Source organism: Vanellus vanellus (genome assembly GCF_965231255.1).
Source record: "Vanellus vanellus genome assembly, chromosome: Z".
Lineage (NCBI taxonomy): Eukaryota > Metazoa > Chordata > Aves > Charadriiformes > Charadriidae > Vanellus > Vanellus vanellus.
The window spans coordinates 87,752,683-87,766,613 of NC_138908.1; the positions used below are offsets into that span (position 1 = coordinate 87,752,683).

Below are 13,931 nucleotides of genomic sequence, written 5' to 3' on the forward strand. Positions count from 1 at the left end.
GTGTTTTTAAAACAGGTCATTCTGAGCACATAGCTGAAGTTACTTGGGCCTTCTACATTAAATATATTCCAACACAGTCAGCAGCGACTGTCTGGCTGGAGCAAAATCTGGCATTTAATTCTGGAAAGAATAATCCTACGCAGAAAGTTCAGTTTAGCAATCGGCAGAAACCCAGGACCCATCCAGCAAACAGGATTCAAACTGTAGACTCGAGCGCAAATCTTTCAGACAGGCTTCACCAGGCAGCACCGCAGAAAGGAAAGGCAGATGCAGAGAGCTAGACAGTGATGCCAGATGCTACCCAATCATCTGCCGCAATATTAGCATACGGTTGGGAGCGCAAGTCAGACAAAGGCGGCAAGACAAAACCAGAACTCGTCTAAAAAAAAAAAAAAAAAAAAGTTTGCAATGGGATTCATTCAAAAAACCTCAAGGAAAAATCAACATTCCTCCTCCACATCTAGTGTTCCTTTTGTCGGGCGTTTCATTTGGTTTAGCCGCAACACGCGATGGGTCAAACGATGCCATTTCAACACCGGCAGAAACCGACTTTTCCACAAGCTGGCATCTGAGAGGGAGCAAGCAGGACTTCTCCCTCCTCCAGCTGGGCAGCCGAAAAGACCGAGTCCGTTCACTGCAACAAAAGGAGACTGCTGGGCCTGCTCGGAAACAGCGATGTTAGGGAGAGGTTTCAGGTGTGGTTCATCAGACGCATACAGAGCTATAAATAGAGGTGCTGTGGGTAAGAGGTTAGCCGTTGCAGAAGACAGCTTCCTCTGCTGCGCAGCAGGCTGGACTCGCAGAAGCGTGGCCTAGGAGCAAGACTTCAGAATTTATTTGATTTCTGCCTCAAGAAAAGAACTACATTTTCAGTTTCTGAAAGCAAGCGGGAGGGTGAAACAAAATTAGGTTGCTGTTGCTTCTCCTGGTTTTACTATAACCTGTGCAGTAATAACGAGAACGTTTAGCAGTGCAGCAGTGGCGAGGCTTCTCCAATTTTCGTAGGCTCTTAACTTTGCTAAAATTTCAACTGCTGTTACTAATGGTAAGCTTCCTAATTAATTGGGGGGGAGGGGTGAGGGGGGCGTCCCCAACAGATGACCTAACTATTTTGGTAGTCTTATGACAACTCTGACTTTGTTTAAACCCGGGGGGGGGGGGGGAATACTCTTTAGGCTGCCCCTGCTCTACTGGAAAGCCAGGCTGGGGAGGGCTGTCACGGGCCAGCGTGCAGCAGCAGCACTAGCCCTCCTCTCCCGGAGGAGAAGCGGGCTGAGGGGCTCCTTGCCAGCCCTGCTCCCCGCCTGCCCTGCGGCCAGTCCGGCGGTGGCTGGGAGCCATGGAGCATCGCTACCGGCCGCTCCCCCCTGAGCGAGGGGCACGGCCGGCTGCCCGGGGCTCCGGCGGGGTGGGGTGGGGGGGACACCCGGCCTCCAGCCCGCCCCGGGCCTCCCCACCACCACCGCCGCCGCCGCCTCCGGGGCTGGGCCGCCTCGGGGCGCTGCCCGAGGCGAGATGGCCGGCCGCCCCCTCCTCTCCCCGCAGCGGCCCCTGTCAGGCGGGCGGCGGCGGGAGGGGACCGGCCCCGACCACCCAGAGGCCCTGACAGGGAGCCATGGCGGGAGGGCACCGGCCTCACCCCCCTGACAGGGGGCAGCCATGGCGGGAGGGCACCGGCCCTCTGACAGGCGGCGGGCGGGGACCGGCCCCATCCTCCCCGCGGCCCCTGACAGGCGGGCGGCGGGAGCGGACCGAGCCCCTCCGCCGCCCCGGGGCCGGCGAGTCGCGGCGGGCGGGCGACAGGAGGGGACCGGCCCGCTGACAGACGGGCGGCGGGGGGGGGTGTGGGGGGGGTGGGGAGGAGCGGGACCGGCCGCGACCCTCCCCGCCGCCCCTGACAGGGGGGAGCGCGGGGAGCAGGTGGCGGCGCCGGTGTGCGGGGCCGCGGAAGAGGGGTGCGGAGGAGCGCTGGCGCCGGTCCCCGCCCGGGCCGGCCCCCGTCCCGCCGGTGGAGCGGGCTGTCAGGGGCCGGCACGTACCTGAAGTAGTAGACATCGCTCTTGCCGGCGCTGAGGCCCGACTTGCGGATCACCTCTTCCTTCTTCCAGCCCGGGGGCAGCGCGGGGCAGTCCATCCTGCCCTGCTTCTCCATGCACCGGGCGCGGGGCCCGCGGCGGCGGCGGGAGGAGGTGGAGGCGGAGGAGGAGGAGCGGGGAAGGGGCTCGCCCGGCGCCCAGCCCCCGGCGCTCTCAACAAGAGCTTTATTGTTCCCGGACGCGGCCGGGGCCGGGACCCCCTGGCGATGGCGGCGGCGGCGGCGCGCTGTTCGGCGCCAGGAGCGCGGGCTGCGCGCGCAGCCGGCGGAGCCCTCACCCGGCTCCCGCTTCCGCGGCCGAGCCCCGGAACGGGTGTCAGCGGCCTAGAGGGGCCGGAGCGGCCGGCCCCGCCGACCATAGAGAGCGCCGGAGGCGGGACAGAGCGGCCCCGGCGGAGGCGGCGGCGTGGCGGGCGGGCGGGGGCACGGGCTGTCATGGCCGGCGGAGGGGACGTCCTGCTTAGAGGAGCCCCGCAGCGGGTCGGCGCCGGCAGGTGGAGAGCGCCCGGCAGGTCCCGCTCGTCCCCCGGCGTGAGGGAGAGCGGTGCGGGGACGCGGTGCGGCGGCGGCGGGGCCCGGCCCGGTAGGACGGGGGGCGCCGCCGGACCTGCTGTACCCTAAACGCGAAATCGCCCGTTTTTCTTTTCCTAAGTGTCCGTGAACAAAACACCTCCCTGGACCCCCCACCCCCCGCCACGCTCAGTTTATTCGCGTCCTCCACGCTCCGGCCACCGCGCCGCCTTCCCCTCACCGGTCCTGGCAGCGGGGTCGGCGGAACTCGGGCCGGTTTCCCGCAGCGCTGACACCCCCCCCCCCCCCCCCCGCCACACACACAGAGCAACCGGCACAGAGCTTCTTCCGCCGCCGCGTCCCCGGGAGGCTCTCCCGGCCCCTCGGGGCTCGGCGGCCTCGCAGGCGCCCGGTGGAGGCCCTGACCCTCCAGGCGGCGGCGGCGCTAGGACCTGCGCGGAGCGGCCGCCGCCTCGGCGGGGCGGGCGCAGCGCGAAGGGAGCCCCGGCAGCGCGGCCATCCCCGCCAGCGGCGGCGGGTGAGTCAGGCCGGAGGCAGCATGGAGCCCTTCCCGCCGCCCGCGGAGCAGCAGGAGCCGCCGCCGCAGCAGCAGCAGGAGGAGATGGAGGAGGAGGAGGAGGACTGGCTTCGCCCGCAGCCCGGCGGCGGGGCCGCCCCGCCCGCCCCGTGTGAGCGCGGGCCGCGGGCGGGCAGCAATGGCGGCGGCGCTGAGGGGAGCGGCTGCCGCAGCTCGGTGGCGGCGGGCGGGGGATTTGCCGTCTTGCGTGGGGCAGCCCTGGGAAAGGCGGATGTCTTACTGGAGTTAAAGGCAGATTGTTTTTACAGAAGCGCGTTCAAAAAAGAAGTTCCGGTGTTTTCCACCGTGAGGGCATATATGGCATCGGTATCGGCGATGTTCTGGGGTGGTTCAGTGAAAATGAAACGCAGCCGGCCCTCCGGAAACGGGAAAATGTTTAAAAGTAAATTGAGTTGCTATGGATGACTTCCGCTCATCAGTAATCCCTGAATTAACGCAGCGCTGGAGTTAGTATAAAACTTGTACATTCAATAGTCTGCTCGTAATAGCCGTTTATGAGCTGTTGTGGTTTAGGCCCAGCTAAGAAGCAAAGTTACTCAACAAAATTGGCCCTGTTCTACCTCAAACCGGGACGTTAGTATCGATTTTTTTAAAAAAAACAACGGTGACACGGCATGTAAGGCAGCCGGTAGTTTTTAATCTGCTCCTTTGCTTCCCTTGCAGCGGGCCACAGCAGCTCTGCGTCGGCCGGAGGCGCAGCACGCAGAGTGATCGTCCACATCGACCTGGACTGCTTTTACGCACAAGTAGAAATGATCCGTAACCCTGAGTTAAGAGACAAGCCTTTAGGTACGAGTTAATTTGCAGTTAACTTGGGGATTACGTGTACTCGGGCAGAAGAAATTAGGGACAAGCATAAGCTCAGGAGATGGCCGTGTGGTGAGACACAGGCAGTCACGCCAGCGCTGTAACCATGGCCGGAGTGAGCAAGGTGCAGTCTAGACTCCGTGTAGCTGTGACTACAAGATCAATACATCCTCGTGAGCACAAGCACAGGTAGTCACCGACGTGTCTGAGCAGTTCTGGGGATTGAAGCTGGTTTGTAACATACACGGGCACAGAAGGGGCCGAGCTGCACCGATGAGCTGGAGCCTCCTGACACAGTCATGCCTGAAGCACGCTTCCTTCCATCCAGCAGTCGGGAACGAACGTGAGGCAGTCAGCAGTGTCTACAATCAGTGGAGAAAGTGCATTGTAAAATGACTATTACATAAAGTGCACTTTCATGAGTAAGATTGCCCGAAAAGGGCCAAAATTAAGAGCGGTATTACAATGGGAAAAAAATACCTAGAAGATTTAAAAATGTTCTTACCACCCAGCAGTCTAAATCAAGAGATCTGCCCTTCTCATAGTCTTGTCAAATAAGACTGTTGGTTTGTTTGCTTGTCCTATGACGTTGTGTTGTGATCAAAGCATACGTTTCACAGTCTTTGCAGTGGCATGAAAGTACCGTGGTCTTCTGTGAAGTACCAAGAAACCTACACTTTAAAAAATATTTAATCTTTCTTTTTAGGTGTGCAACAGAAATTCATCGTAGTTACCTGTAACTATGAAGCCAGAAAACTTGGAGTTAAGAAACTGATGTCTGTGAAGAGCGCTAAAGAGAAGTGTCCTCAACTGATACTGGTTAATGGAGAAGATCTAACTCCATACAGGGAAATGTCCTACAAGGTTACAGGTACAAAATTAACAGTTTTTCAGTAGAGGACAAACACTTTCTGTTAAACTCTGTGTGCAATAGTACATGACATTTTCCTGCTCTAAAAGTTTTGATTAGAATGCGCCTCATATCATGGTGATAATACTTAAGAGTCATAAAATGTCAATATTTCGTAAAATAAGCCATCAGACTTGGCCACAGTCTGGGTCAGGCACTAATGTGTCTTACTGATGTTATATGGGATGCGTATGCTATGTTAGGATTATGCCCATGTAGTTCTTTAGGAACAATTTTTCTTATTTAAATACTGACTTCAGTAATATATGCCCAAATATGAGGCAACGAAGGGCAGGTGAAGCCTTCAAGTGGCTGAACTTTTCCAGTATCTCTTAATTAAATGCTATGCCAGCATTGTCATTGATTACTGCTTTTGTCACTAGCAGTGACAGTAGGTGAAATAGTAATGACTTAAAAGTGAAAGCCCACCTAGCTGGGAAACAGATTTCCTTAGGAGAAAGTACTGCAGAGGTTAAGAACTGAAATTTCAAAAAGAAATGAGGAAAGAAGACATTTGGGGAGAAGAAAAGCAGATGATACAGGTAGTTGTGGGATGAAGAAATACTCCTCCTCTTCACCTTTTCTAAAATAAGTGCCTTATTGTCTTATCTGAAAAAGAACATGGTTTCTCTTTGTGCAAGCGTCCTATTTGAACCCACGGAAAATCAGCTGTGGATTGACACAGAGATGAAAACCTCAGAGTATTAGTTGTGTGCGTATTATCCTTGGGTACCTTTTCCTCCTAGAGTTGTTGGGGGAATTTTGTCCGCTGGTGGAAAGGCTTGGGTTTGATGAAAATTTTGTGGATATCACAGAGATTGTAGAGAAAAGATTAAACCAGCTACAGCAAAGTGGATGTTCCAGAGTCCGTGTGTCTGGCCACGTGTACAACAATCAAGGTGAGTTCAATATTCTTCATGTTGAAAAATATGGTAAACATTTGTGAAGTTCAGAACAAAGTATCTGTCTAAGTGTTGTCCAGAGCTGAACCGCTGGCAACTTGTGTTGCTGTGTGCTTGGTTTCTGTATTTGAGAGTACACGCATCACAAATACGAATCAGCATTCCAGTTAGATGGTACAAAAAATAAATCTCTGTGGTAGATAAGCACGTGCAGTAATATAGGGTAACAGATTTTCACCGTCCTTTTGTTTTTTTAAGACAGTTTTACTGTAGTAGGACATAGAGAATTTTGTTTGAGCTTGAGTGTTATTGTCAATCGGCAAAATCAAATGAGTGGGTTTTTTTTCACGAATGAAAAACAAAAAACAGAGTAAGTTTTTGCTATAGCCATTAGGTCAGGAATCGACTTACCGAGACTGAAGTAGCTAAGCTGTTTCGTCCATCGTTAAATGTGAATGCAACAGCTACGCCATGATGCTCATTTTTCCTGGACTTTGAGCTATTGTGATGGCTTTGAATATGGTCTGGAGAGGAGGGAAATGCCCGAATAGTCCTTTTCCTCATTTGGCACTTGCATGTGAGTAGTAAAGGCTTAGCTGCAAGGCAGCCCTGTAAATTAAAGATTGGTAAATTTCTGCTTTGGTTAGAGTGGTACAAGAATCCATAATATTTAACACTTTGACATCTCTTAATTTACACTTAAAATACTCCCTATGCTTCCTGGACAGCATGCCTCTGCTTTTGGACAGGAGCAGTCTCCCTTTTACCAGGGTTTTTGGGAGACAGAGGTGAGGTTAAACTTGGATACAGAAGCCGTGGCAATACCACTTGACCCATGAGACCATACTTTCTTGTACTGCTTTAACGCAACGTAAAAAATACCTAAATCTAGAGAATTAGTTAACTAGGTGACTATTTACGTACTGAACACTGCTTTGTCCTTCTTTGCAGCTATCAGTTTGCATGATATGACGCATGTAAGACTAGTTATTGGATCTCAGATCGCAGAGGAGTTCAGGAAAGCCATATATGCAAGACTGGGCCTCACAGGCTGTGCAGGAGTGGCCTCTAACAAATTACTGTCTAAACTAGTTTCTGGGACCTTTAAACCAAATCAGCAAACAGTTCTTCTGCCTGAAAGCTGTCAAGATCTAATACGTGGCCTTGATCACATCCAAAAAGTGCCTGGTAAGTATGGAGCTACAAGCATAGACAGAGAGCATACTGACAACTCTTAAGATCACAAGAAAAAATATTGAAAAAATTATAGCTGAAATAATTTTAAAATCTAGTTCTCGCAAGCAGACAGCGGGGTGTGCAGGTGTGTGTTTAGGGTGCTGTGGTTTGTTTCAGGGTTGCAGCACTTTCTTACAAGATACCTTCAAAAATGCTAAAATCTCAGTTTATTTTTATTGAAGCCCAAACATTGTGGTTGATACTAGGTTTTAATTACAAACTTTTTTAAACTTGCTGATTGGAAACCTACGGACAATTATAAACACAGTCTATTGGAGCCTGATAAAATACTAGTTTTCCTAATTATTCTACACTGACGCTGTGCTGTTGGCCAGGAAGCGTTGATGTATGCTACAGACACAGGCAGACCTTTGCTGTGTCCCAGTAGAGCTTTTCTAATGGCAGATTCTAAAACTTGAATGGAAACTCACCAAAAATGTTGCTGAAAAGCCTGCACTGCAGTAGTGAAAATAACTGTCAGTGCTACATGCGTGGGTGTTAATTATATATATGTGTATACCAACTTTCACTTTTCTGTGTATTTTTAATATGCATTTTATTTAGGTATTGGCAGCAAAACTACCAAACGTCTTGAAACGTTGGGCGTTAGGAACGTGTGTGATCTCCAAGCATTTCCGTCTGCGGTGTTAGAGAAGGAACTGGGCGTTTCTATTGCTCAGCGTATCCAAAAACTCAGCTACGGAGAAGATGACTCCCCTGTGACTCCATCAGGCCCTCCTCAGGTACAAGTATTGTTCTGAAGTACTTTATACCATTGCATTTGGTTTTATATACAGTTTGCTGGACTAACCAAAATGATGCATTTTTGTATCTATTCTCTAGTACAACTCAAATTAATGTATAATTCTGAAATTCAGTTGAGCTCCAAGTGTCAAAGATACCTTGGAGTTAATTCTACACACTTAATTGTGATACTTTTTTTCCTCTTTGGAATTTTGAAGTAAATATAAAATTGAAAGGACTAACGTGGGATGTTTTTTAGTCCTTTAGTGATGAAGATTCCTTTAAAAAATGTTCATCAGAAGGGGAAGTTAAAGAAAAAATTGAAGAACTGCTTCCTACCCTATTAGACAGGTGACTGCCTTGAGTAGCTCTTTCTGATGACTGAAATTGTGCCTGAAGGGACTTGGAGCGTATGTTAGGTTTGTCTCATACTCTACGTTTCTTCTCTCAGCAAAATGCCATGAATAGGGACAGCACCTGCCTCTCCAACTTCCCCTTTGGTCTTTTTTTTTTTGCTCAATTCATGGATTGTCCTGCTGTATTGTCCCGCTTTCCTCTTGTCCCCCTTGTGTTTAGTCTTGCCCCCACTTCTCCCCCAGCCTGGCTGTCAGCCCTTCCATTCCTCTGCAGCTTCCCTGATAAAGATCTTTGTGTTCTCTATTTGCTGATCTTTCTCTGTTGCTTTGGTTGTGCATCACAGTATTTAGCGCACCTTCGCTAATCTCTGTGAAGGGCCTTACGTTTTCTTTCTCTGCTTTCATTTATGCCTGTCTCCTGTCCCACAACTTATTTTTCTGTCAGTCTGAAATAACATTTTAATTTCTTCCTCCTTCCCTTGCCCTGTGAATCCAGACAGTATCCGTGCCCCAGATACTTGACAAAAACACCAACATAGCTGGAGGATGTATTTACTCACATCTTGACTAGTGTGATTTTCCTATCCTTCCTTTCTCTCCTCTGACTCTCTTTACTTAAATTATTAAAAAGGAGTAATATTCTAGCAGCACTGAACTGTTTCCTGTTCTGCCATACTTCAGATTCTGATTTTTTAAATGCTTTTTGTGACAGTCCTGAATAGCCTGTGTCCCCCATTAGTTCTTGATTTTATTTTTTTTCTCTAAATATTTTAATATTCTCTGCATATTCTCACTTGCATAAATATTTTCGTATTCTCTCCGTATTTCATATTCTCCAAGCCTTAAAATAATCTACAAGTCTTAAAGGTTTTCTGTCCCCACATCTATGCAGGTCTCACAACATATATATCCATTTTAGTTCTATTAACATTATGGGCAGGGAGTCTTAATGTCACTGCTTAGTAATCACAAAACTTGAAGTGAGGCTGTTTGTCCTATCTTGTTTACAACATGTAGAATTGAGAATTATTTTGTTGGGGTTTTTAGGGAAGATATCCCCCCCCCAACTTTTTGGAAGGGGAAAGAAACAATTACTTTGTTTCTTACCCTTCTTTCAAAAGCCAGCTAACGTTTTGCTGCTAAAGTGGGAAGAAGAGCTAAAGGATGAGGATTATACAGGGTATAACTGCAGAGACTGTACAGTGGAGTAAATATTGAAACATGGCAGTATTGCAGACTGACCTCCTTAATTTTCACATTCACTTCAGTTGAAGACTCTGGGAAACAGTATTCACATTCACTGAATTTCTAACTTACGGGTAATTAAGGGAACTAGCTAGTTCCCCATGTGATTAGTGGAGTAAAGCCAGAAGCTGGGAGAGATCTGTAATGCTTAATTTGACTTTGTAACCGAGATGCTGTGACAGTTCCCATTGACCCTCTGAAAAACATTCACAGTAATGCTTTGTGCACATTCTCCACAGAATACACAAAGATGGAAGACGACCACACACAGTAAGACTGACCATACGCCAGTCCTCTTCAACCAATAAATGGCTTAATCGGGAAAGTCGTCAGTGTTCTATTCCACCTCATCTCATTCAGAAATTTGGAAAAGGTAAACTAAAAATTTTTGAAAGTATCAGCTTTGTGCTGCTGCCACCTAACTTCTCTGTAAAATTCCGTTACCTAATTTCATGATAATATTCCCTACATTTAATATTTGGAAACTTCTCCATTAGTTGTAATCGCTGTATCTTGATAAGATACGCTTAAGACATATAGAACTTCACTGTAGGAATAAATTCTATGTTACTACCATGTTTTAACCCAGTCTGGCTGGATTCCTGGCAATAAATTTCTTGGTGTGATGGGAAAGGGTGACTAGGGGTTGCTTCCCAGATTAATAATCTGCTTTCCTCTGTTAGGGATTTGAATTATGTTCTCAGTTTTATTATGTAATAAAATGTCTTTTTGATGTAACTCTGAAAATTAATAACATAAAGGCTCTCAGACTTAAGCTTTCCAACCAGCAATTGCAATTCATTTGACACCTCATTCGGATTGGGGTGAGGAAATAAATCTGAATCACTGCCATATCAGCACATGGAATCACTGTTGCCTGACTTCAACTCCTGAATTACTTCTCACAGCCCCAGAGGAGCTTCTGAAAGTCTGTGTAGCTTCTCACTTCAAAATTGCTATTGGATTTCTACATTGGAGGAGACTAATGATTGCTATCAGCTCATATAGTCACGCGAACCCCAGTAAACCATGTTGTTATTACCAGTCTTGGGGTAATGTTATGTACCTATGTGGCCCTGTAAAGGCCCTTTTTGGTAGAATTGGATCATTTTTCAAATCTATTCAGCTGGGCTTGTATTCTGTAATTCTTTTCTAACCTAAGTACATATTATAAAGTAATCTTCACAGGTGTGATATGGAACATTTTTAGTGGAGGAGGGAAAAAAAAAGTCTGTTACTGAGTTCAGGACATAGCTGACAGGGCAGAATGAACATCTTAACTATATTGACAGATTATTTTGGAAGCCTTTAGCAGTGTTTGCCTTTGTACTTTGCTATTTAAATCAATCTTTGTCTGTTACTCTTGGTTACATACATTGCTTTTATTTTTTTAACCTTTTTTCTTTTAGAAAGCAGCAACATTATATCCCCATTGGTTGATATACTAATGAAACTTTTTCGAAAGATGATAGATGTAGATCTACCATTTCATCTTACCCTTCTGAGTGTCTGCTTCTCCAACCTCAAAGATCTTCCAAGCAGCAAGAAGGGATCGATTGGGTTCTATCTAAAGCAGATGTCACCGCCATCAAGCTGTGGTAAACGTGTCCGGGTAAGCTGAAAGATACTGAAAACTATCTGCAGATAAGAAAGTTCAGAGATATTTCCATCTTTATTATATAGATTTAAACCTTAACTGCTTTGGAATTTTTAGGATCGTACGTTTTATTCACCTGGTAATAAAAGAAGATTTATTTGGAGTCTTCTGATAAGGTGTTACTTGTTTGCTTTATTTCATTAGACAGACTGCTTAAAAGAGGTTTAATACTATCTTGAAAAGGACAACCAGCTAAGTTATCAGGCCCCTTAGCTGAAGAGAACAGAGTTCACTAAGAGAGAAATCCAAATTTCTAAAACATAATTGCTGAGTTTGGCTGTTCGTTCCAGTAAGATCTGCCCTTTATTTACTATTTGTGACAACAACAGGCTAATTACTCAGATATTGTCATACCGAAGCATCTTCTACCTTATACTAAAATCTCCCATAAGTTGCTTATAATTTACCTTCTTTGTTCAGACTAGAAATTAGTCAAAGATTCAGTTCTCTATTGGCCACTAGCACGAGCTTCTCATCTATTGAGCTTCTAATTCCTGCTCGTAATTGAACAAATCTCCTACCTCCCAATTGCATATGCTAGACAACACAGGAGCTGACTGGATACGCCGCTAATTGTTTCCACAAGATCCTTTCAGTACATCATACAAAAACTTACACAACATAATTCTGAAGTTACTAATGAATTTACTGTTTCTGTCTTGACATGGCAATTTTGCATACTGATAAACTTGTCTGTTTCTCAGCTGCTCAGGAATATGAGGGATAGCATCATATCCTGTATTCTAAAGCTTCAAAGTTTAAAAGCGATAAAATCTAACTTCAAGGTATTTGCTACTTTAAAATACAAAAAGGATTCCTACATGTATGTACTTTTTAAGGCCTATGTTTGAAAATAAGATTCAGAAAACCACTACTCATGATAAGGAAAAACAAATTACTGTCTGTTAAGGAATAATTTGAAGAACTTGCCGTTAGTAAATTAGTGCTTGGTAACTAGTAGATTACACAGAACTTACTTAGGCTTTTACATACATTTTTTGCCACAGGAAGTGGAAGATGTCTCACAAGGTAAAGGAAGTGCTTCTTGGAACCAGAACTGCAACAGAACTGGAAGTACAAAGACTAGGAAACTTTCAGAGGAAAAGAAAAGTGATATAAAGAAAGCAGGAATTCCTGACTTCACGTTTTATTTCTCTCCTGCTGGTATTGACCAGGAAGTCTTCAGGGAACTTCCAGAAGATATTAAAAAAGAAATTATTTCTGAAAAAGCAGAAGCAATCCCTACTGAGAATGTTTCAGGTCAGCCATCAGTATGTTTTGCAGAAGAGGTATACAGCACTTCCCCAGATTGTAAGGGACTAAACAGTGATACGCACTCTGCAAGGTGCAGTATACAGCTCCTGTCAGCTCCTGAATCTGCAACTGCTCTGGCACACAGCTCCAGGGCCAGTTGTTCTTCTGAGCATCCCAGAAGTGCATTGACAAGCAGCAGCATGGAAAAACAACCTACTGACTCTCTGGATTTCAGAGGGAGAGATTTGTCATCTCTGGAAGCTGGAGCCAGCCAAACTGATCTGTGTGTCCCTCTCTTGGATAAAGATGAGCGGGCCATTGAAACAGCTTCGGAGGATAAAGGTTACAGTAGGCAAGCAGGAGTTGTATTTCCTCCTAATGTTGACACAAAGACTTTTTATGAACTACCTGCAGATGTGCAAGAAGAACTATTAGCTGAATGGAAGAATCAGGAACCTGTGTCCAAGACCTCTATGGATAAACCCCCAAAAAAGCCTAAAACAAATAAAGGAAGAAAGAACACAGCACCTTGTTTATCACAGTCTAACAGTTTGCTAAGATATTTTAAACCACAGTGAAACATTTTTCATAATAGTGACACTATGAGAATCAGCACTCAAAGGCACTTTAGTTATGAAAAGTTTACAGTAAATTGTAAAGATGTGAATATTAAAATGTATTTTGACAACTTTTGACATAAAACCTGCTGGTGGTTCTGTTTAAGTAGTACTTAGTTTGTCTTATTTTTCTTTCTTACAAACTGACATTTGTCTGATTAATCTCTATTTGTCCTAAAAACTTATAGGATGCAAACATATTTTAGTATTCATTAGTAATACCTTAACACGCTGACTGGAGAGGAGGAATTTTTACTTTAATTTTCATTGAGTTATACCATGTATGCAGTTAATTGTTCTAACAACTTGGGAGGGGACTGAGCAGAGAAGACGATAGACATTTTCACATTATTCTTTAATTTGCACCGCTGTGTGTGATTTGTCATGGAAGTTGCTATTCACATGGCTATCACTATTTCCTGCAGTTGACTCGGAACTAGAGGTACTAGAAATACTAAGGGGTGATGGGAAACATTACTTCCAAATGAATCATATCACCAGCTTGTTCCTGGAAATTAGTCAGCATATAAAAATTGTTTAGGTTTGGTGCCCAGGATTCAGAAAATGACAAACAACTCTGTGTATAAAGAGCAGCTTTTAATGAGACACTATATACAAATTAACCAGGCTTTTTTTCAAATACTTAATTCCAAAACATTGAAATAGTTGCTAATCATACTTGCACACTTATAGTTAATAAACATGTTTTAAATCTCTAGTACACAAGATGTTCGCTTGATTTCAGTCAAGAGTTTGTAATTGAGGTGAGAATTTATCAAAGTGTGTTTAAAGCTACGGCAAAATATTTGACTCCTGTGTTTTAACATTGCTGTAAGTTATATCACCATTCTCTCCTGTGTGTGTATATGTATATATATACTCTGCATATAAAGTGCAAAAATATTACAAAACATCACCTGATTACATTGAAAGTGACATCCTGTATTTGGGTGGCACTTCAAGTGTAAATTCTTGCATCATTCCAAAGAACAGAGAAAAC

General features: G+C 45.9%; 2 protein-coding genes and 1 long non-coding RNA gene across 4 annotated transcripts in view; 1 reads left to right on the top strand and 2 right to left on the bottom strand.

The window, feature by feature from the left end:
• Positions 1–2,293, bottom strand: part of MBD2 (methyl-CpG binding domain protein 2) — a 41,574-nt gene extending 39,281 nt beyond the window's left edge. Inside the window, exon 1 of the mRNA XM_082497452.1 lies at positions 2,040–2,293. Coding sequence (XP_082353578.1) covers positions 2,040–2,152 — 113 coding nt within the window. The 5' untranslated portion in view covers positions 2,153–2,293. The remainder of the gene's footprint in view (positions 1–2,039) is intronic.
• Positions 2,294–3,194: 901 nt separating this feature from the next.
• Positions 3,195–13,097, top strand: POLI (DNA polymerase iota). Of its 2 annotated transcripts, none has more exons than XM_082497450.1 (10): positions 3,195–3,294; positions 3,867–3,992; positions 4,717–4,881; positions 5,667–5,819; positions 6,774–7,010; positions 7,623–7,801; positions 8,062–8,153; positions 9,643–9,776; positions 10,813–11,015; positions 12,068–13,097. In XM_082497450.1, the coding sequence occupies exons 1-10, from the start codon at positions 3,228–3,230 to the stop codon at positions 12,890–12,892; spliced, it is 2,181 nt and encodes a 726-aa protein (XP_082353576.1). In that variant the 5' UTR covers positions 3,195–3,227; the 3' UTR covers positions 12,893–13,097. The 2 variants fall into 2 exon arrangements, with proteins under 2 accessions (XP_082353576.1, XP_082353577.1); XM_082497451.1 differs by lacking the exon at positions 3,195–3,294 and adding an exon at positions 3,564–3,585.
• Positions 3,905–10,968, bottom strand: LOC309683239. The gene is made up of 4 exons (XR_014270192.1): positions 10,901–10,968; positions 6,234–6,431; positions 4,516–4,662; positions 3,905–4,372 (listed from the first exon to the last, which is right to left on the bottom strand). It is a non-coding gene; the product is annotated as an uncharacterized lncRNA (long non-coding RNA).
• Positions 13,098–13,931: the final 834 nt, after the last annotated feature.

Excerpts from the sequence above, each read along its gene's own strand:
- POLI (XM_082497450.1), top strand. The coding sequence starts at position 3,228 with ATGGAGGAGGAGGAGGAGGACTGGCTTCGCCCGCAGCCCGGCGGCGGG. Across the intron at positions 3,993-4,716 it reads GTTAAGAGACAAGCCTTTAG|GTGTGCAACAGAAATTCATC; the intron begins GTACGAGTTAAT and ends CTTTCTTTTTAG. Across the intron at positions 4,882-5,666 it reads AATGTCCTACAAGGTTACAG|AGTTGTTGGGGGAATTTTGT; the intron begins GTACAAAATTAA and ends TTTTCCTCCTAG.